We start from the raw sequence: 23,180 nt of genomic DNA on the forward strand, positions 1-23,180 counted from the left end.
CCTCCCCGGGATTGCCCATATTTCTGTCAAGTTACGGAAGAGCGGAGCAGCTGACAACCATAAGTGCAACCAAGAGGTAACTCCAAGCAAAATCCATTCTCATTTCCAAAATCCAAAAAAGCAGTTTTCAGTTTTTCATTTTTCTTCTGAACCATCTAGCGAATTTTAAATAGATAAAAAAAATAGTAGTCCATATTTTTTTAGATATCTTTGCTTTTACTTTTTTCATGTAAGTAGAGAAAAATTTGCCTATTCATCGGTGATTATCGCGATTTCTGAAAATTTTGAATCTCAGTAAATTACTTTATCAATGGGTTGGTTATCTCTTAAGTTATATTAACCAGATCAATCAACACTAATTAGTAATAAATAATTCCAGCAATTAATTAAGCAAAAAAGTTTAGAAAGAAAACTGTTAAATTGCACCTCCAAATAGCAAATTAACTGGGTTTTATTTTGTAACCTCGACGTTGTGACACCAACGAACGCTTATAGACCATAGCGGCATACACAACAACGAAAGCAATGGAAAGGGAAATAATTAAAAGCAAAATGTTTTGAATTATGAACAATTAGATAGACACAAAATCTAATTTCAACTCCCAATTTTTCTGTTCGCTTTTCTCTTTCCATTCATTCATGTTCTCTGCCATAAGCAGTTCTGAACGTGCTGGGTGGTTGAATAGCAACGTCAGTTCCTTGATTGAGTTTTTATCACTCATTAATACATCAATTCCCTTTTTGGTCAAAGAATCGCAGAAAGCTAATTCTACTTCTACCAAATTTTGAAAATCATGAAGCAACGCGGCCCTTTCAAGTATGCCATCCGTAAGTTCAAAACAATCAGTAATTTCAAGACCCCTGAGAGAAGGCGAAGACAATAGCAAGAGTAGGGATTCGGAATTAAGAGACGAATAGGTCAGACGCAATACTTCAAGTTTCTTCAAAATTGGATGTTCAACTTTGATTCGTTTCCAACGCACAGAACTGTCCTGTTCTTCAACAGGAATTTCACAGCAAACGCAACTATCAATTGAAAGTGAGTTGAGATTAGGACATAACTCGAAGATAGAATGAAAGTCGACATGATGGAAATTTTTAAGTTTCAGGCTCTCGAGAAGATTCCCATTGGCCTTTAGCAATGGAATCACTCCATCATAAAAAGTTACTTCGGGACAAGCAGAAATATGTAGGTGACAAAGACTAGCAACTGACAATAATTCCAACAAGTCACTATTAACAAGCGATCCACGAATCAAGTAGACCAAAATCCCGGAGCGGCTTTCCTGATCTAAATCCGGAAAAGGCATTAAAAATCTAAAAAAAATATAGCCATGTTCGCCTTCGCACGCCGGATTTACCTGCGTTTGCAGAATGACGATTTTCCCCCCCGTTTAGGAGTTATTTAGCTCTAAAGTTTGGTTTTTTTGAATTTTGTCAGAAAGTGGGGGGGCTTTGACATCCATTTTGGAAAAAGTGGGGGAGCTAGGGAAAAAACTAATTTTTTGAAAAGGTTTATTGCATACTCAACCACCGAAATCCAAAAGGAATTTCCTTTCCGGATTTTATTGGTTGAGATATTACCAATTTAGTGAAAAGATAATTTAGCTGGTTTCCCTCCCTGGCTTGCAGCCATTTTTTCGTACGGTCCGCTGCGCTCCTGGTGGAAGCCAGCAGAAGGTCTTATACATCGGCCTATAAGAAACCTGGGTTCACTATATATGAAGGCCTGTATAAATGCAATGGGTCTAATGTGAAGGCCGATACATAAGACCTTCTGCTGGCTTCCACCAGGAGCGCAGCGGACCGTACGAAAAAATGGCTGCAAGCCAGGGAGGGAAACCAGCTAAATTATCTTTTCACTAAATTGGTAATATCTCAACCAATAAAATCCGGAAAGGAAATTCCTTTTGGATTTCGGTGGTTGAGTATGCAATAAACCTTTTCAAAAAATTAGTTTTTTCCCTAGCTCCCCCACTTTTTTCCAAAATGGATGTCAAAGCCCCCCCACTTTCTGACAAAATTCAAAAAAACCAAACTTTAGAGCTAAATAACTCCTAAACGGGGGGGAAAATCGTCATTCTGCAAACGCAGGTAAATCCGGCGTGCAAAGACGAACATGGCTATATTTTTTTTAGATTTTTAATGCCTTTTCCGGATTTAGATCAGGAAAGCCGCTCCGGGATTTTGGTCTACTTGATTCGTGGATCGCTTGTTAAGAAAACCACTGATAGTCTGGGAGCTGGGTGACCAAAAAATGACTTTTGTTTAGCAAAAGGTTTGAGGCTAAAATGTGGTTAGGGGGGGTATGACACACACGAAAAGCCACGTCTGTCGACTGGCGGCCGGGGCGTTCAAGCGTGACGCGATCCCGAAGTCGGCGGGAACTGTAAAAAAATGTAACTTTGTTTAGCAAGCCCAAATTTTTCTAGGAATCAAGCTAACATTATGTCGATCAGTAATCCCGGTAGACAGACGTCGATATCTGAGCCCTTGGGGGCAACAGACGTCGGTGTGTAACGGTTTTTCACGAACTGTCAGTCGTTATTTGATACTGGCAACGCTGTTTCGGATACCGGCAATACTGTATCCAAGGCGCTTATTTTTAAATAACTGGCGTTTCTTGGGGAATATAATGACTAGGAATTCATTAAAACTGGTTATTTAACACTTATAACGACTTATAAATCAATTTAGTAATTGAATTATATGTTTAATTAATAATTAGCTGCTAAGGCAGCATAAAAACAATATGGTGGCAGCTTTTTTAACGTCCAACGACGGACCGATCCACTATCCTTACTCCGTCGACCGAAATGATCTCCCATTTTCGTTTTCTCTCTCGTCACACGCGCACACAAGAAAATGTCGTAAAAGAATTTTCCCTTTTGTCCGGCATCACCAATTCCCGTCAGTTTGCATCGCCAGAGTGTCTCTGTAAATAGTCAATTTCTCATCATATCCCAAACGAAACAATTATTTAACTTAATTATCCCTCATTTATTTCTCGCCCTCTTTATCTGCTCTGTGTGTGTGTGTGTAACTGATGCTGTGTGAGCAAGTGCAAGTGTGATTGAGTGCCAAGGGAATTCCATATTCAATTGCTGTCGTGGGTTCTAGGGTTCGAAAGCGACTAGGTGCTGAGGTTTACGTTCGGTTTACGTTTGCAGTTTATTTTTCTTTCACGCCGGAATTTTTGGTTTGTGTTCTGAACAGCGAAAGAAAAAAGGCCAGCTGATGCCTTGGAACAGATGCGCATTGGTCAGAGAGGACAGTTGGTATGCTGCTGCCCCATCTCGTTTCACTCTTAAGTTCTGGCGGTTGCTGTCGACTTGTCTAGCCCCATCACATCCGGCAGCATCCAAGAGACGACGACTGTGATCCGATCCGGTGCCAATTGACACGAATCTAACAAACAAGAAAAAGGAGAAGATTTGCGCTGTCTGCCGTGCGTGCGTTTGTGTTTATGTGTGCTTTTCTTTTTATTTGTTCGATGTTTTTCATTCAACCCGCTTTTTTTTGTGATGCTGTCATTTCTTGTCACGGCCATTGTGACGATGACGATGGGACTGTTAACCGTCTGGGATAGTGTGAGGCGTTATCAGGGGCGTCCGCAGTGGTGGCGGCGGGACGCGGCGGGAACGGGATCGTACAAAATCCAGTCCCGGCCACTGCTAGGAACGAGTGAACGACCCACCAGCAGCTGTTGCGCTCGTCGTCAACTGGACTAAGCGCAATAGTAACAATAATTGGCAGGAAATTTATATCGCGGATTTTTTGGGGCTGAGAGAACACGAGATCGAACCCCATCAGATGATATTAGAAAGAAAAAGAATGAAGAAAGAAAGGCTGTACAGGAAATTCCGCCGAGAATAATTCCTTTCAGAGACGATTCCCTTCAGAGTCGTCGGTCAATTCGACCGGTTTGTATTTTCTCGGGGGCCAATAAAAAATAACCATTTCATTTTTTAAATTATTCGATCTATCTTATCTCTTTTTCCCTATATCCCTTGTCGATGTGTCTAGTAGTAATAATACCTTGCGCAATAATAAAAAGAAGAAGAGCCAGCCAGCCAACGTTGCTGGTTGGATTATTGTTATTAGATGGATGCTGCAACAAAATAAGCGTTTGCAACCTTTGGCACCCGTTTCTGGTCTGATTTGATCGCGCGCCACTCGCAAATCTGACAATTAGGAACGATGACACATCAACTCGTTTAGTACCACACTGTCGGTCCGCTTGTCCCTCCCAATTGCCAACTTACCAATAGACCAGCATGTAGTCCTCCTCCTCTTTCCTATTTTGCGAGCTTTGAGAATTCAGAGAGACGGACAAAATGAGCCCGGCCATAATATTACAGTAGCACAGCAGAGATCCGGTCGGGATATATATTGAAAAAAAGAGGTTTCCCTTATAATCTTTAGATATTTATTCCCAGCGACTATGTGGACGTCTCCAGATAAAAAAAATTTATAAAAAAGATAATTTCGGTCGACGGAGTGAGGATAGAGTCTGATCGGTCCGTCGTTGGACGTTAAAAAAGCTGCCACCATATTGTTTTTATGCTGCCTTAGCAGCTAATTATTAATTAAACATATAATTCAATTACTAAATTGATTTATAAGTCGTTATAAGTGTTAAATAACCAGTTTTAATGAATTCCTAGTCATTATATTCCCCAAGAAACGCCAGTTATTTAAAAATAAGCGCCTTGGATACAGTATTGCCGGTATCCGAAACAGCGTTGCCAGTATCAAATAACGACTGACAGTTCGTGAAAAACCGTTACACACCGACGTCTGTTGCCCCCAAGGGCTCAGATATCGACGTCTGTCTACCGGGATTACTGATCGACATAATGTTATCTTGCTTCCTAGAAAAATTTGGGCTTGCTAAACAAAGTTACATTTTTTTACAGTTCCCGCCGACTTCGGGATCGCGTCACGCTTGAACGCCCCGGCCGCCAGTCGACAGACGTGGCTTTTCGTGTGTGTCATACCCCCCCCTAACCACATTTTAGCCTCAAACCTTTTGCTAAACAAAAGTCATTTTTTGGTCACCCAGCTCCCAGACTATGATCCCCTTAATCTTGACATTGATAATTGAAGGGCAAATAAGAAGCGCTAAGGGTAAGCTTCTATGTGTATACGGACTGGCGACAGCGATTGCAATTAAGGAATATTTGGGGATCAAGGGGAGGTTATTACTCTCAAACGCTAATTGATGCATGTCACTCAAGACTTCTACAACTAACTCATGACGTAAAACTCTCAAGGAGGGCAGGTTTTGAAGAGCGATTTGAATTCCTTTCTTGGTAACGCTAGTTCCCTTAATGCGCAATATCTGAATACATTTGCACTTCCCATTATCCCACATATAAACTATTCTTCCACTTTCTTCTTCCAAATGGTGGGCATCACCACACAATCTTTGAATTCCAGCATCAGTCACAGCTGGACAATGACTCACATCCAGCTCCCTTCAAAATATTACATTTTCACATTAATAGAATTCTAGACAATAAAAATATTTCAATTGACACTTTTCTACCTTAGATATTTGCAATATGTTCCAAAAACTTCCATGCTATTATCTCCCACTGAAGTGTATGCAATCTCCAAATTCTGTAATTGCTGGAATCTAGGAAAGCATTGTAGTATGGATGTGTCAATATCAAGAATGTTGCCTCTGTGCCTCTGAAATTCCATCGATTTCATACACTGCAATATTTAAAAAAAAATGAGCCCAACTGTAAGATTATATTACTAGAACAAGAAACTTAGTTGATTATTACTGGACATTGGATAGCAGCATGTTTAAGATATCCACGAATCTGAACTTCATTACATGAGGCTAATAGAAGCTCAGTGAGTTGAGAAGAGATAACCCATTTCAAGTGATTACCCAACAAACCATTATAGCGAAGATAGTACATGATTTCCTCCAGAACAAGTATAGCTATAATCAATAAAATGTGTTGATTACAGTAAAGTCAATTACGTATCACATTCCATAACTTACGTAGTTGATGTAAAGGACTCGTGCCGAGCTCTGTATCTGATATGGTGTCTGATAGCTTGATTGGCTTCCATGACCACTGATCCATGCGTTGAACAACATTCGCTATCGACAGTTCCAATAAAGTTTTTGGACTTTTCGCTCGAGGCATAATGAAATAACAAAAAAAAAGTGTTTTTCGAATATTACTGGCGTTACACGGCTATGTGTAAGTTTAAGTTTTTTTTTTAAATCGAAAAAGCAAAACGCCACTAAGTCGCTAACGCGTGAAGGTGAACAAAAACGAGACCTCTGCTGTCTGCTGTAATCTAATCGTCTGCTTAACAACATTGCAAGGTGTTCTTTTTCCGACGTTTCTTTTTTAAATCAATGAAATTCGCCACCTTAAATTAAAAAATAAATTAGCTACAATTAATAAGAATTATTATTTTGTATAGTTTACCCTTTTTCAATGAATTATTTAAATGTATTTACCCAGCCCACTCAGCTGACTGGCAGCCACCTGTCGGTAAGAACCGAAGATGCGGTTAAGAACCAAAAAAGTAAGAACCCTTGCGTGTCGTCCGGTCGTTATTAAAAAAATAGCTGAAACCTACATTGTCAGCTACCTGCGTTAGCAAGGTGCCCGAAGGGAAATTTGCGATTTTTTTTCATTATTAAGAGATCAAAATAGCGTACTATGACCTACAAAAGTCTGAGAAAAGCTACATTATATTAAATCTAAAAAATACTACTTAATCCACAGTATCCACACTAAGAAAAAAATATGTGTCGAAAACTTCTGAAGAGATTCCCTCATTGTAATATTTACCTATTCATCTTCTCTGCTCATGCATCCTATCTATACGAGGTGGGTGATTCCATATGAAAACGACCAAAACCTGTAGCGACCATCTCATGGATTTGATCGCCACTAGGCTTTTTCGATTCATATCAATAAAAAAAATTTTTCCTCGAAAGATTTTGAAAAAAAATGGCGCGTTCGCCTGGCGCGAACGTTTGAATTTTTTAAAAGTCCGCTTGACAATATAATGGGTGCGGTACTCAAGTCCCAGTCGTCATTGGTAACTTGCGACTTAAGCACCAAAAATAAAAAAATACGTCAAAAGACCCAAACGTAAAGTGTCCCATATTATTTATGACGCATACGTCATATCATATGTCCCAAATGTAACAAATTCCACTGTTATTTTTTTTTGCCATTTGTCCCGAAAGATTTATGTCCTGGCGTAATAAAATCCAAAAGACACAAGGCCAAGTGTTTAAAAGAACCCATGCAATTATGTCCCATAATGGTAAATGGCATTAATGTCCATTCGTCATTTGTCCCAAGCTATTTATTCCATTCGTCATTAGTCCCAAGCTATTTATTCTGAAATTTGGCATCCCTGCAGCTTAGCGGAAGAATTTAAATTTGTTTTCTTCAAATAGCTAGTACTGTGCGTGCCCGCCACCCCCGCCCTCCCCCCTTCTTGCTTCGTTTATCGCTTAAATTACCGTGATACTTTTACTTTTTTAGTATAGATACGAGCAACCTGAGCCCCGGTCAAATCCGGGGAACTTTTGTCTAGCGTAAAGTCGGACTGTTTTGCTATTCGCTTTTCTGTAGCACGATCTACCCGTAATATATTTTATCGTGGGAAATCTGCCCAGTACCTTACTTGAAGATTTCGTCATCACGGCGATGCTATAGACATCTGGTGGTGATGCTGGTTGTTGCGTCATCAAAGATTGCGTCATCACGGCGACGACATCTGGTGGTGATTGGCATGTTTGGGCATGTTCCATTTTGGGGGAGGAGCCTGTGTTGACACATTATGCGTGACATGAATAAGCCCCTCCCCCAAAAGCTTGTTCTTTTATTATATATGGATTATTATAGATAGATCAATCAAACATATCGGAACATTCAATAAATATCTGTGAATCATAAGGTGTGCGACTTAGTCGCCACCCCGCGTCGCACTTTTTTAAAGCTCATGGCTTAAGTTACAGCAAAATTTATTATTAGCCATATGGAATTAGAAGATATTTAACTTTAACATATATCGCTGTCGATTTGGATGCGGCCATCCGCCTACTCCGGCTTCTCACTCCGCTGTCGGCCTCCATGGCGTTCGTCACCGTCGCCATCGGACTCGTCACCGTCCATTGGCTCTACAGCAAAGAGAAAATGTCCAACCCGAAATTCAACCGAACCGGAGATCCCGAACTCGAGTACCTCTCCAAATTCACAGTCAGCGGACTCTGGACTCTTTGCTACACCAATCGTACATTTCGCTTAAATCATTTTTAAAGACCATCAAATTGAATTCAAATGACGTGGATTTTTCTTTCAGCTGGAGAGACGGAACGCTACTGTTTAAACATCGATTATTTCCCAACGGAAGAGTACAGTCCCGATCCCAATGACTCGACACTCTCAATCCCTTGTAAGAGAAGTTTTATTATTATTCCGGGCTCCTAATGGATAGCTACATTGATGTTTATTTATTTTGATTCCAACAGATGCGGTCTTGAGGTCGGCTCCGTTCTTTTTCATGGCCACTGTTGGTCGTCGGAGAGATTTTCTGTTTCCTCGGCCACTTTGCACCTAGGAGACGCTATTGCACTTTTCTATCCGGCGTCAATTTGATCCTTTCCGGTATTTTATTTCGATTGGAATTATTTTTTAAATTTTGATCAAGTTTATTTTTGTTTTTAAATTTTTTATTCAGGATTGTTACTTTTACTCGGTCTGGTTGTTTACGTCTCGGTTTTCACGGCTGAAATCGGAAGTAAATTAAGGCCCAGCTCATCATTACAACCGCCAATGTTCACCTACACCTACGGCTACAGTTTCCATTTGGTAGTCATCGGTTTCTTAGCTGGCAAGGTATTTTCATAACCATCATTTTATACATTTAATTTGATTTTAAATTATACCATATATTTATTTGGGATAAAACAGGTAGCCGGTACTTCTGCCATTTTCCTGTTCATTTATTGGCACCAAAATCAAATTGCCAAAAAGGAAATGCACCGGAAAATGACTTTAGCTCTGGTGCAGACGCCAGTCGATTTGTATGGGGTGCGAAATGAACACTTTTTCTAAAATTTTTTTTCAAAAATCGATTACCAAATTTGATTTGAAAACAAATTGATAATCAATTCGAATATTGAAACCAAGTAGAAAATAAATTCAAAAATTGAAAATGTTTTGAAAATGATTTCATAAATTGAAAATGATTTCGAAAAATGAAAACGAATTTGATAAATGAAAACGAATTTGAAAAATGAAAATGAACTTGAAAAATGAAAATTAATTTGAAAAACTAAAATGAATTTGAAAAGTGAAAATGAACTTGAAAATCCATACAATTTCGGGAGTGCGATATGACACTACTCTACTATATCCCCAGCTCTCTCCATAGCCATCTCCTATAGCCACCCCGAGACAACCGACTAGCCATTGATGGCTATGTCGCTGATTCCAGCCAGCTAGGCCGTCAGCGATAGGCCTACTGTCAGCCCTTGCCGGGCGGTGCTGGCCACCGCTGCCGCCACAACGGCCGCCGCTGAAGTCTCTCTCGACCGCAGGAGTATTACCCTACACAAAAATAGGTTACACGATCCAACGTGAAAAGTTTCATGTTCCTGCAGTAAATGACCCAGCGACGATGAAGACGGAACGGCCGAACGGGTGGCTTTCACCAGAGAAAAGTTCCAGTCACGCCTCGGTGTGACGTTCTCGCGAAGTTCTCGTCATTCCACTAACTGCCAACTGCCCGGAAAGAAGTGTTCTGGTACGTTTCGCTGGATAGGCCTATGCGTCCTGTACTGCTGCGATACTCTGCCGTTCAATCCGACGAGAAGAAGAAGGCCAGCAGAAGGCGGCCACGCCTTCTTGCTGACGTGGATCTTCATGTTGGTGCTGGCCCTGCTGGAAATTATCCGCTATCTAAGCGGATTGGGGAGCAAACTTCTCTATTGTCTCTACGTCTTTGCCATGTGGTCCACGTGCGCCGGAAGTGTTACCTACCTGATACTCTAATACTCTACGGCATTTATATATAATTGAGCCATTTCCAAGGAGGAGCTCCTTGGAGGATGGCTCTGTCTCAGCTGCAGCGACGGATTGAACACCAAAAATTGGCACAACGTCAATCATTTCTACCATCACGGAGGCAGCGGACATGGCGGTGGAGGCCAAAGAAGAGGATCCAAATGGCCATGTTGCTCATGTCCGTTTCAACATGAAAGCTTTTTTTTTTTAATGGACGGCCTCAGATAAAAGTAGTCGTAGGAACATGAAACTTTTCACGTTGGATCGTGTAATCTATTTTTGTGTAGAATACTCGGCCTGCGGTCGAGAGAGACTTCAGCGGCGGCCGTTGTGGCGGCAGCGGCGACCAGCACCGCCCGGCAAGGGCTGACAGTATCGCTGACGGCCTTGCTTGCTGGAATAAGCGACATAGCCATCAATGGCTAGTCGGTTGTCTCGGGGTGGCTATAGCATCCGCAGAGAGCTGGGGATAGAGTAGGGTGGTGTCATATCGCACTCCCAAAAATTTATAGATATTCAAGTTCATTTTCGTTTTTCAAATTCGTTTTCACTTTTAATCAAATTCATTTTCATTTTTCAAATTCATTTTCATTTTTCGAAATCATTTTAGTTTTTCGAAATCATTTTCAGTTTTCAAAATCATTTTCAATTTATGAAATCATTTTCAAAAAAATTTCAATTTTTGAATTTATTTTCAACTTGGGGTTGCAATATTCGAATATCAATATTTTGTTGTCTTTTTTACATATTTCGAAAGCCCTAGTCAATGCGATCATTTTCCAGTAAAATTTATTCGTTTTCGTTAAGTTTTCGGTACTTAAAAGAAATTTTTAAAGTATTTTTCGTGACCCGCTATAGATAAAATATTGATTTTCCCCATTTTTTGTCTTAAATTAACAGCCATACTTCCCATTTTTTGGTTTTTCATAGAAAATATCATTATCTATCGTTTCCAATAAGTGGAATCATTTTTAAGTTAGTAATAATCCCTTTTATGGGGGGGGGGGGAATTTTAAAGATTTTACACTTCAGGCCTTATGTTCGGCTACTTGTGTACATAGGAAATTATTTATTTTCCAGAAATTTAAAGCTTAAGAATAAAGCAAGGTTTTGGCGTAACACTCGTATTTTATTTCGTAATACGAGAGCTAAAAACAGCGAAAAACCAAAATAGTTTTTTCGAGCCGCGCGGCATTCATCAAATCGGCCATTGTTCCGTTTCCCCCCGTCAAGTAGCCGAAGACTTCTTTACCATAGGTTAAGGGGTCAGATGCCCATCAGAGACCCAGAGGCAAGATCGGACTATGATCCGTTTTTCCCCCGCTAGAGGATCCGTTTTAAGGAACATCGAGATTGGACCATAGTCCGTTCTCGGTCGAAGTTTGTGTTAATTCCTCATTGCCTTTAGGGTCTGTTGGGGTGACCACCCACCCCCCTCGATAGGTGTAGACTGACGTTATGAGGGAGACCACCCCAAGAGACCCTAAAGGCAAAGAGGGTAAAATGTTGTTTTCGCGAGCGCTAGGTGGCTTATAGGATGAAGCCCGGCATGGAAACGAAGAAATTTTGGGAAATTTTGTCCAAAATTTCAATCATTAATATCTCGGCTTCTAAGCCGAATATTTTACAAATATTTAAATGTTTGAAGAGACGGGCTATCCCATCATTTTAAACCAATTATATTATTTTTAGTTGCAGCAGTTGCATGACGAGGAAACTGCTGCACAAAAACAAAACAAAAGTCGAAATTTGGCTACCCCCTCTCAGTTTTTTTTTCAAATATCTCCTAAAATAAAAAAAAGCTAGGCCATTGCGATTTTTACCAATCGACTTAGCGAAAATTTTGCACAAAACCCTTATATTTTTTTATTTTAGGGCCCCCAGCGATGATTTCCACAAAATCGAAAACCCCCCAAACGACCTCTTTGAGTCGTAGACGGCTTGTTAATAATAATTTTTAAAGAAGGATCAATCGATAGAGCTTAAAAAAGCGATTCTAAGTCTCAAAAGCACCTTTCTAGTAAAGATAAGAAATTAAAAGATATTTGCGCTTAAATTTTTAGAGGACGGGATATGTGTTCGTTGGTTGTCTCCACCTAACGCTAAGAATTCTAAACTTTTCTATGGTTTTTAGAAAGAAAGCATAGCAGAATGCAAATCACAAATAAAGGAATCCAGAGAGTTAATCAGAGAATCACAGATAGCAGACACACCTAATCTTATCAAACCAAACCAAAACCAGGGAATCACAGGGTGGTCAACTAACAATCACCGCTAGGCGGGGACAACCAACGAACACCAACGCAATTTCTAATTAAAATATTGCCAAAATTAAATATTTCCCGCATAGGGATAATTTAATAGACTCTATGGTTACCTTCGCGGGTGCCGCGATGAAAAAGCTCATTTCCGAGAGAGTCGATAGCTCATTTTTGAAGCTCGATTCATTAAGTAATAAAAAAATGGTAGCCGACATGGGAATTGTCGAAGTGACCCGTCCTCTAGCTTAAGTAGTCCATGGCCGAGATCCAAGTGGTCCGAGATTCAGATGGGGTCTGAGATTGGCACACATTTCGGCGGCACCCCAATAAAGCAAAGTGGGAAGCGGCTAGCGAGTTCTGTAAAGACAAGGGCTGGAAGTTCCAGATAATGCATGAAGAACATTTAGGGATAAAATAATGGCAACGGTATTCGATGAGATTCTAACCAAAGGCGTTCGTTCAGGACAAGTACCTGCACGGGAGGCAACGGCTCGGGATTGGTATAGAGATACTGCAAAGGCATATGGCAGAATCAATGAGGGTAAGCTAATGAAAGGCGACCAAGATCGTCTTAATACTCGCCCTATGGTAGGCCAAATGTATATGTACTTCTACGAGGCAAAGACTAAAGATACGTTACCATACTTCGATAGATTCCCGTTAGTGTTTCCGTTTCTCAAGGTCAAAGGTGGTTTCTACGGTCTTAACATGCACTACATCCCACTGCCGCTAAGAGCCAAGCTAATGGACGCTTTGTATCAAACAGCAAACAATACTAGGTACGACGAAACGACTAAACTGAAACTAATAAGCTATAGTATTTTAGATGGGGAAGCTAAGTACAAAGAATTTAGACCCTGTGTCAAGCGATATCTTACCTCCCAACTGAGAAGTCAGTTCATGTATATCTACCCATCAGAATGGGATATTGCATTATTCTTGCCCACTGAGAGATTCCAAGGCGCAACAAAATCAAAAGTCTGGTCAGACTCAAAGAAGAAAATAAGGTAACCCATGTCTTTTAAAATCAGCAAATTTAGCTCTAAGATAAAAAAATACGGCCTAGCTAAGAGTAATCTATTCATCGTAGAGATTGGTATACCCACTTCGATTAAAAATGAGCTTAGAGACATTCCGGTTGTAACCGACATACGGTTCTTCTGCCGTAGCGTAACACTGCCCGAGATGGATTTAATTACCACAGATATTCAGCCCCAAGGCTTTGGCGCAATCGAGAGACGTCCTCAAGGTATGACTTTTCCTATTCTGCCTACGACATTCATGATGGACAGCGAGTTCGGTGTAATGAAGTTCTTTCATAGATGGACACAGGCCATCATTAACTATGACAGCAGTTCCGGTATTCGTGGAGTAGTAAATAATGAACTACCTTTCGAGATGGGTACCATTTGGTACCATTGGGTACCATATGGGTACCATTTGCGCAGGGGGGCCACATCATCAACACGACCTCATCGTGTAGTGTAACAGGATCAATACTACGTATACGGTACGACATATGAAAAGAATAAAGCTGAAAGTTGTTTGGAACTTGGAAGCGCTTATTAAGAAGTGAAGAACCCTATTGCGTGTTTATGCGGTTGGCTAGAGTCGCGTAGCAATAATGAAGGTGAAACGGATAACAAGATATTTTTTAACGGCTTTGTCTCTACAACTATTATCTTATACACTTGGGACGGAACGCATTTCTTCAGTTTTTGTGCATGTCGTAAGAAAAGAAATCCATTAATAAATTGGTAAACTGCCCTTCCAGTGTGGATGAATATTCCACTCGATTCCACTTCGTTCAAAATGTCAAAAAGATCGTTCATCACCTTCTTATATTTTGTACTATAAAGGAAGCTTCGCGCAAGAAAGCGGATTCATTCTGTTTGGTACGAAATGGTTTGAATATTCCCGAATATTATTTTCCCAGGCCAACCATACATATGAGCTGACTTTTTTTTGTTGTTTAAGTATATACTCGTGTATACATATTTGTATAGAAGCAAACATACTGCCCATGGGACCCATAAACACACTGCCAACCGACACTATCACAGTAAAATATAGCACTGATGTTGAGATATCACTTGCCAGAGGTAGCTACCGTAGTTAAGTTTATTGCGTTTTCCCCATTATTATGCAAAAATCACTGAATCAAATGATGCCATCGAATTCATTAAATAATCAAGTTTTCCGGAGAAAGCATTTAATACAGGAAGCAAGTATTTCTGTATTTGGTATCGCTAGATTGAAAATTAATTTGTCCGTATTTTTCAAAGTGTTCTCGAATAAAATTGCGATATTGCCTATCTGCTTGAGTTGACCAGAGCCAGGGTAAGTTCACCCATACTCTGCCTTGTTAGACGACAGCCTAGCTATTCAGTTTTTGTCCGCGGTCGTGAATTACGACCAATTGTGACATTAAGGCTAAATAAGAGAGAAAAGGGGGAATTCAGGGGCTTATTTAACAAGTAAGTTATACGAGCAATCGCGATTCCATAAGCATACACGGGAAATTTAGTTCGAACTGATTCCCGGTAGAGGGTTTTTCCCGTGTATGCTTATGGGAATCGCAATTGCTCGGATAACGGGATAACTTACTTGTTAAGCCCCAGTGCCCTCTGCCCAGTCTCAGGGAAACGAATGTTCACCTTCCTATGGATAAGTCATCTTCCGCGGACGACCTGACCCCTACCGGCAAGCAGACGATTCCTCTCAGGCTTATGGAGGCATGGAGCCGATTGTTTTCTTTAGTCTGTGGCTCTGTGGGTCTGTGCAGGTGCAGTCCATGCACAAACATATACGTTTTGTTCTTTGTTGTTGATGTGATTTGACTTAATTTGGCATGCCTTCGTTTGTGTTGTAAGAGTATACAGCATAAGTTGTGTTGGGAGAATGTGTTGAGCAGTCATTGGATCATTGCATCATGTACCATGACCAAGTAAACTAAAAACCATACCTGAACGGCGACGTCCAAGCGTATCGTGTTGGGGGGGGGGGTTGTTTTCCAATTCCATGAAGGCTTCAATTTCTTGGCGATTTCTGACTAATTCTGTTCTTAAATTTTGTGTTTCTTCCGGAAGAGGAGCAGCAGTTAGACGAAACGTTGCACGGGGTACGGGCAGCCGAGATCGAAAAGAAAGCTGAGCAGCTTGCTGAACTGGCCCCGCAACATGTGCAATCGCTTGCCCAACATGCCCAACAGACGCTAAAGACCAATAAGGGCGTGGAATCACAAGGAAATTGACCAAGTAAACTAAAAACCATACCTGAACGGCGACGTCCAAGCGTATCGTGTTGGGGGGTGGGGTTGTTTTCCAATTCCATGAAGGCTTCAATTTCTTGGCGATTTCTGACTAATTCTGTTCTTAAATTTTGTGTTTCTTCCGGAAGAGGAGCAGCAGTTAGACGAATCGTTGCACGAGGTACGGGCAGCCGAGATCGTTATGGATCCTGGATTCACGTTCAGTGTCTGAACGAATGAGCTTGCGACCTTCTTTCAACAATCTAGATTGAGGATGAGTTATAAAAGTTGCCACGTCTCACCTAAAGACCTCTTTAAGAATAAGTATGTGGAACATCATTGGAACCAGCTTCATAGGTAGCGGCCTTATATAGCTGTAGACAGCCAGTCTCATTACTTCGCGCATCTTACAACTCACAACAACTTCTAAGATGAACATCCGTCAGATTTACGTAAATATAATTCTACTATACATTCATAGCATTTCGATATTTATATTGAGATTTTCTTACTTTGTCTAGTTTTTTGTCTCCGTTGCGTTAGTCTTCCTAGTGGTGCATTCGACAACGCCAGTAAATAGTCAACAAGAGGCTTACGTCGATAAGTGGGAGCCCTTTGACATCCAAAATAGTCCACATGTTGATCGCTTTGAATCAAACTACAACAAATTTGGTGCGTCTCCAGAATCTCAAGTTGGTACCATTCACGAAGTTTATTGCCCAGAGCCCAGCAGCCCACAAAATGGTCAAGTCGCACAAGCGATTTTACCGTGTTTGATAGCTCATCATCAGTTTTATCTTGGAAGGAACGTCGTGTTATATGCTATATTTTTTTTATTGTTAATACTCCACTGCTAGCCTATTATAACTTGCTATGTTATTTCTGAGTATAAAAACGAAATTGTTGAAAGCGTTTTTGCTGTGTCTGACGGTTTCTGATAGTTATTTTTATTATGACAAATGTATCAACATTTTTTGGCTCAAGAAATAGAAACTTAGGAATTAATTTCGTTGCTTTCTTTTGATATTTTTGTCAACTGACAAGTGAGAAAGGGTGAAATTTACCAGACTTTCTCTTCGTCTTGGTCCACTTCCTCTAACTTTTCCATCGTAATTTTGATCAATTTCTTGCATAAAATTGGTAAAGATTCTCTTAAAAAGCTTCTGCAGGTTTTTTTTTAAGATTGCCTGAAAAAAAACGAAAAAAACACAATAATTAGAAAAACATTTATAGCACAAATAATTTAAACATTACCTAAGATAAATTTCTCTAGCCAATCCAGCATATCCCAAGCGCAATCAAGCCATGCAATATCAAAGGGACAGCCATCATCATTGGAAACATAATCAACTGTGTCTTCAAAATCTCCCATCCCTCCGCATAATTTTACTTTTTTGTTTAATCGTGAGGCAGACTTCACACAAACACCCACGAAATTCCTGCACGGCATAAACAAAAAAACAGTTTGAGTTTGATAAAGTAGGTGCCGGTGGCCATGGCTTGTTGCCACTGGTTACAGCTTATGGGCCGTCTTACACATCTTTGCTTCATTTTTTAAACACGAAAACAGTATATCCACTTTGGGTTAATTGTAAGTTGGTGAGATAATACATAACTCGGAATTTCATTTTTTTAGGACTTGTTGTTTAATTGGAAAGATTACGGGTATTCGATCGTGTTGCCAAAACAGTACCGGTCATCGTCCAAGGTAGCAACAATCGCGTCTTAGAAGAGGCTGCGTGATCTCTTCAAGATGTTCTGTCTGGAAGTGATTCCTATGACGTTGGCCAAAAACGCAGATCTTATCCCTATCACAACCGTGACTGATTTGAGGAACAAAGACGCCTGCGGGTTCAAGTCATCCGGTATTGACGGTCACATGGTATTATGGAATAATGATTCTTTTCCATTTAAATGCTTGAAAGATGTTAAATGTTTATGTTATTTAAGATGCTAATACTAACATGCTAGACGAAGGAGTTGTACAGCCTGTTCTATTGACCACCATTGCGATCACTTTGGCTTCGAAAACCATCCGTTCCATTCTTAAGATCGACGACATCGTATGTTTCGAGTGTAGAATGATTATGGCTGATCTGTAAAAACTATAATAATCTTTTGTTTTCATTGTTGTGTCAACTCTCTGTACTGAGGCGTGTTCTAGCTATAGTTTGACACCAACAAATCACCCGGCCTAATCTTGTTTTTTGATTTAGTATACCGCTCCCTTGTTCGCCGCTATTGTGTCTTCTTTAATATGAAGATGTGCTTGGTATACTCTTTTCTTCGAACTGGGGGATTTTAGCAGATTTCAGGGTGAGAAATCACTTCAATAAACCTCCCAAGAACATTGGCCACTTACATTACTAGTATGAACCCTAAAGGTCGATAAAAAATACCTTAAGAACTCGAGTTTTATTTAGTGACGAGGTCAACAAATACGAAAAAATGACTGAAATTGGACCTAGGGTACCTTTGGGGAAGTGTAAAAAGCTCGCAAAAAAAAATTAGCTCTAATAAAGTGCTTATAAAAATGAGAAAGGGGGGTGAGTGCTAATATTTATTGGTAACAAATGTTTTTTTCTTATATAACTTAGAAATGTCTTTTGTCCCTTTCTTGACAATATCGTAGTCAAGCAAATCAAATCTTTGACGCCCACGACCATGAAAGAATTTGAACGTAAGCGATCTGTCTTCACAATTTATTTTATCAATTTCCCTGAAAAATAAAATATATCTGCATAAATGACGAAATTTCCGCACGGCATTTACACAAAAACAGTAAACCCACTTTGGGTTCTCAACTGGGTTCTCAGCACTTTATTTATCTTCAGTTGTAGTGCCCTCGGACAAAGTCCCCTATGGGCAAGCAAACCACAAACACTTGAAGAGTTTTGTTCACACAGCTTTCTTTCCAATCCAGGGACAAAAGCTAATTCAGGATGAGCTTCCTTCTACAAAATCACTCTAAGTTTATTCAACAGGTGAATTTTGCTTCTGTAATTCTATTTACGATATATGAAGCTGGTTTTCACTAGAAGATCTTTGTTCACACAGCTCACTTTCCAATCTTGGCACTGCAGCTGATTCAGAATAATGAGCTGCTTCCATCAACAGTTTCCTATAAACAAAATCACAGCATTTATTCAACAGGTTATTTTTATCCTGTGATTCTACTAACAATATGTGAAAATTCTGGTTTTTAATAAAAAAATCCATGCTTTCCTTTTTCTGTGCAAGAAGTTATATTTAAGAAAATCTTCTTACGAGAAATAATGAAGAAGCTAGGCAACTATTTAATAAACTAAATGTTGAATGGTTAAAATTAGGAATTTTTTTCGATTCGAATCTCAAAATTCCAGTTTGGAAACAAGACAGTTCTAAATTTAAGGAAAACATTACAACGAATATACCATAAGCACTTGAGCAGCACTTATTGCTACAATTGTCGATGTTTTGAATTTGTGTTTTGATGCAAGATTAAAAAACTTCCCAGTTATTGTAAGGTTCCAGAAATCTGTAATCACAATCATCAGAAATCAATATCGTAAGAAAATTTACAGGATCAAAACTAAATATTAATATGGAATACTGTAAGTACGATGATTCATATCATGACATTGATCTTCAGTTATTTGGCTAAATAAGATTTTAGTGTTGAATGGAAAAGATAAATATAAATTTTTCGAAGATGTAAAAAGAGGCAATTTAAATTAATACTTTGTGGTTCTATGGGCCATCTAATGCTGGAAAGAGTTTGATTGCTAATAAGATTGTGCAATCAGCAAGATTTATTTTAATATTATGGACTTTGACGAAAGGACTTATTTTCCATTAAAAACGCACCAGGCAAACTAGACATATTTATTAATGCACCTGATATTGGGGAACGAAGAACAGAATTAGTTAAAAATATTACCGAAGGACAAGATATAGCAATTACTGTGATAAATCAGAGAGAATTTACTTTACCACACCATAAGTTGTTTGTTCAAATAAGACGCTATACCTTTTTTGTATGCAAGAAGCATCAGCTATAATGAATAAATGTTACTTATATCTATACTTTTAAAACAAGTGACGAACTCATTGATTGTAAAAAGAAACTTCATTAACTACTTTGGTTGAGATTCTTTGAGAAAGAACCATTAGATTTAACGAAACAATTGTTAAACTCAGCAATTTTCCATAGAAATCTTAAAAGTAAAATAATGATAATTTGAATATTTTACTGTGAGCTAATTTGAAATTGACAAGTAAACCGTTTAATACTGTGCATTTATCTGTGAAACCATCATGTGAATTGTGTGAATTATTTGAGCAGATATATCATGTGGTTTTCCAACACATCTTAAAATTTTTTTAAAATAGAATATTCAGAATATTGACCAGCACCAGTTTATCCATTGAACCCTAATTTTGGAATAGTTCTTCATACCATATCCACCATAAGAACACTGAACTGTTGTGTCATCCCATACCTCTTCTTGTCAACGTGGTGCTTTCATTAATCGTCTCAATATTCTGCGTTGATTGATGTACAGACATTTTTCAAAATGTTCTGTCCGTAATCTAGAGAATATTGTACTTTCATTGATTGAAAATCTATTGGTGCAGTATAATCCAACCGAATCCAACTCAAAAGTTCCTTGGACAACAAAATCAATTGGAGCAGACGAAGAAAAGGTTTTATTTCCTTCTCACAAAGGTATAGGGTGACCATGAATCATTGCACAATGAGATATTTGTAACTGATTTTTGATTTATAGATAAATCAAACTATATGGACAATGGGAAATTTATGGGAAATTTTCTGTTAGTTTTTTTCATGGAAACTGCCCTAATTTGTCTGTTTTCGCCTCAATTTTGAAGTATTGTCGGATAAATTAACCCCGAAAATGAAATGTTTGCTACTTGTTTTTAATTGTAAGTTTCATTGAATCATTGAAACACAGTTCTTTTTGGGTATTTTTGACATAATAAGACCAATCCATCATAGGAAAGGTAAGTGGACCTTCAGATAAAGCGTGATCTTGCATAGATTCATAAAAACGGTCACCATTAAAATAATTACCATACCATCAATAACAGCCATACCAGTAGCTAAATTTTACCAATTAAGGGAAATTTTTTCTAGCAGAATTTACATTCTAAGCACTATATGCCTGTCCTACCCGTAATCTTCTTCAATCTTCTTCAGTTTAATAAAAAATTTAACAATAGTTTAATCTTCAGTTTCAATTTCAATTCCTTGATCTAAAGACGTAGCTGAATTATGAGCATCATAGATCCAATTATAGTATCTTTATCTACCGTAGATTTTTCACATTATTTTCCTATCTACATTATTTAGACCAGGTCCTTCGTCAGTAGATCCCAACATAATCTGGTTATTTTTTTAAATTTTATTTCTGTCTTGGTGCACGAATTTTAATACTATACAGCAAATAAATTTATATTTATTCCATGAAATGTTATCTTAATCAAATCTTGCTTTGTTGTCTACACACATTGCATAAAAACAAATTTAACTGATCTAATTGATTGCAGCCTGCGTCAACATTGGAGTCTATAACACCTATTTTTTTGTCCAGTTTCCTTCAATTACAAAATTTTCATAAGCTTTCTTGAGAGAAATTAAAGATTTTGGTACCTAAATCCATTAAAACAGAACCAAATAGTTTCATTTCTTTTGTAGATTTCAAAGTTGCAGTTGGTTGAGTAGTTTTTGCAGCAGCAGGTGCTTCATTTGTCTTTGCATGCAATTGTAATTGATATCTAGGTGTACATCTTTGGCACCAGCAGAGTAGCCACTCCTCGAACATGTCTTGCTGTCTCTGGACTTTCAGGACGAATAACTTCTTTGTCTGAACTCTAAACCTCTCATAACTTCATCTGGATCTACGTTTTCTATATATTCTTGTAATCTTAGTTTCTTTTCTTCGTATTCTTCTTCAGTGCCATCTGTTCTAACATGTTTTTCAACTTGTCTGCCAGGTTCTAATAATGGTTGACTTGCTAAAAGTTTTTGGGTGCAGTTTCTGTTTCTTCCGGATTTTTTTAAGTTTCGTATATCTTGGACGGCTTGGAATAGGATAATCCAATTGTCTCGATAGGTCTTCTTATGTTGACCAATACGAATAAATAGGTTTCCAAGATATACCAATAATTTTATATTCACGAGATTCATAGCTTTTATGAATAGCATATAGGGAACATCAGCTTTGGCCAATGATGAAAACATAAGTTTATTTGGATTTTGACTCAAAGACCACAGCCTATGTGGTATTATAGAATCATATACGAAAAAATGGGCTAGATTTTGCTATCTTCTCCATTCATAATTCATAATAAATGTGTCTGCAGATTGTATGTATTGGAACATGAACATTCCAGATACCCATTTTTCTATTCTAGTTTGACTTTCGTAATTTTTTAAATCCAGAAAATCCTAAACGCCTTACATCATAGTTTATATTTGCTTGATTATCCCTCCACGATTTTACATCATCAAACGTATCTAATGTGTCATGAAAAGTCATATTTTCTTCGTAGTTTCTATTTTTCCGAATTGTGAAAAAGAATCTATCTATCAACCATATTATTTAAAGAAATCAAGGGTTATTTTTCGTGTATTTTATATTTGTCGTTTCAGAAAAGCGTGGATCTTGTATAAATATGTTATCATCTATAAAAAATCTCTCATTAGAGAGGGAAGTAATGCTTTGGTCCATTGGCTTTCACTTTCAACAGCACCCACCTATCATAGCAAATATTTCCTTAGTTAGAGGAATCATTTTTGGTTTTCACAATAACTAATAGGTCTAGTCATTTGCTTTTGTCCAATTGTCTACCATTATTCGAATCCACGAAACCACGAAAACCAATTTTTCCAATTTACAAATAGAAGAAAAACTGTGAAAATACAACGAAAACTAACGAATTACGGAATGAATTTCAAAATATGGTGGAAAATAGGTATAATTGAGCCAAAGGGCATCTAAAATACGCTTTATTAATCGAGAAATCACGAAATAAAATTTCGAAATTTTGCTTACAGCTTTCAATTTTGTCTCTGTGTTGTCAGTTAGTAAAAAATTTTACGGGGTAAGGAATTTCTAAGGTTAAAACTAGAAAAATTCCTTAACTAAATATATCAAACAAAAGAACATTGGAAGATCTAAAAAAATTTATAAGGTTTCGTCGTAATTTTACAGGATTTTTTAAATATCAATAAAAATAGAAAAACTGTCAAAAATGCGAAGAATCGGACAGCTGACGCGAATTCCGGAATTCTACGTTTTCAAATGTCTGTACATCAATCAAAGCAGAATAGTGGGACGAATCGATTGATGTACAACGTTTCCAAGTTGTTTTGGATCGTTTTTGCATTCTAAAAAAATGATTCGACTTTCAGAGGTTCGAATCTGAGCAGATCCAAAAAAGTTGTCTTCATAGTTTTTCTTTCTCATTAAATCTGCGTAAAACTATTTTCAAAGGGCGCATATATTCAGATATTGTCATAAAATATAAAAAAAATCCAGAATACTTTTTATTGTAAAATACTGAAAGTCTTTACAATGTTTCAATTAATTCCCCTACCTG

The 23,180-nt window shown here is 38.4% G+C and overlaps 1 protein-coding gene and 2 long non-coding RNA genes across 3 annotated transcripts; 2 read left to right on the plus strand and 1 right to left on the minus strand.

Moving 5' to 3' along the window:
- Positions 1-433: 433 nt before the first annotated feature.
- LOC124188295 lies at positions 434-6,315 on the minus strand. The gene is made up of 6 exons (XM_046580831.1): positions 6,023-6,315; positions 5,796-5,959; positions 5,552-5,721; positions 5,081-5,480; positions 2,220-2,232; positions 434-1,240 (listed from the first exon to the last, which is right to left on the minus strand). Exons 1-6 carry the CDS (start codon positions 6,168-6,170, stop codon positions 573-575), a joined length of 1,563 nt encoding a protein of 520 aa, XP_046436787.1. The 5' UTR covers positions 6,171-6,315; the 3' UTR covers positions 434-572.
- A 1,802-nt stretch (positions 6,316-8,117) lies between these two features.
- Positions 8,118-8,897, plus strand: LOC124188964. The gene is made up of 4 exons (XR_006872551.1): positions 8,118-8,289; positions 8,359-8,451; positions 8,528-8,663; positions 8,737-8,897. It is a non-coding gene; the product is annotated as an uncharacterized LOC124188964 (long non-coding RNA).
- A 6,834-nt stretch (positions 8,898-15,731) lies between these two features.
- On the plus strand, positions 15,732-16,580 carry LOC124193877. Its single transcript, XR_006874524.1, has 2 exons — positions 15,732-16,027; positions 16,097-16,580. It is a non-coding gene; the product is annotated as an uncharacterized LOC124193877 (long non-coding RNA).
- The last annotated feature ends 6,600 nt before the right edge of the window (positions 16,581-23,180 follow it).

Source organism: Daphnia pulex, chromosome 1 (assembly GCF_021134715.1).
Source record: "Daphnia pulex isolate KAP4 chromosome 1, ASM2113471v1".
NCBI classification, from domain to species: domain Eukaryota; kingdom Metazoa; phylum Arthropoda; class Branchiopoda; order Diplostraca; family Daphniidae; genus Daphnia; species Daphnia pulex.

What these genes read in the sequence shown, in the direction of transcription:
- LOC124188295 (XM_046580831.1), bottom strand. Translation starts at nt 6,170, where the DNA reads ATGCCTCGAGCGAAAAGTCCAAAAACTTTATTGGAACTGTCGATAGCG. An exon ending in GAGTCCTTTACATCAACTAC is followed by an intron (nt 5,960 to 6,022) that starts GTAAGTTATGGA and finishes TATTGATTATAG; the next exon opens with CTATACTTGTTCTGGAGGAA. An exon ending in ACATATTGCAAATATCTAAG is followed by an intron (nt 5,481 to 5,551) that starts GTAGAAAAGTGT and finishes AATATTTTGAAG; the next exon opens with GGAGCTGGATGTGAGTCATT.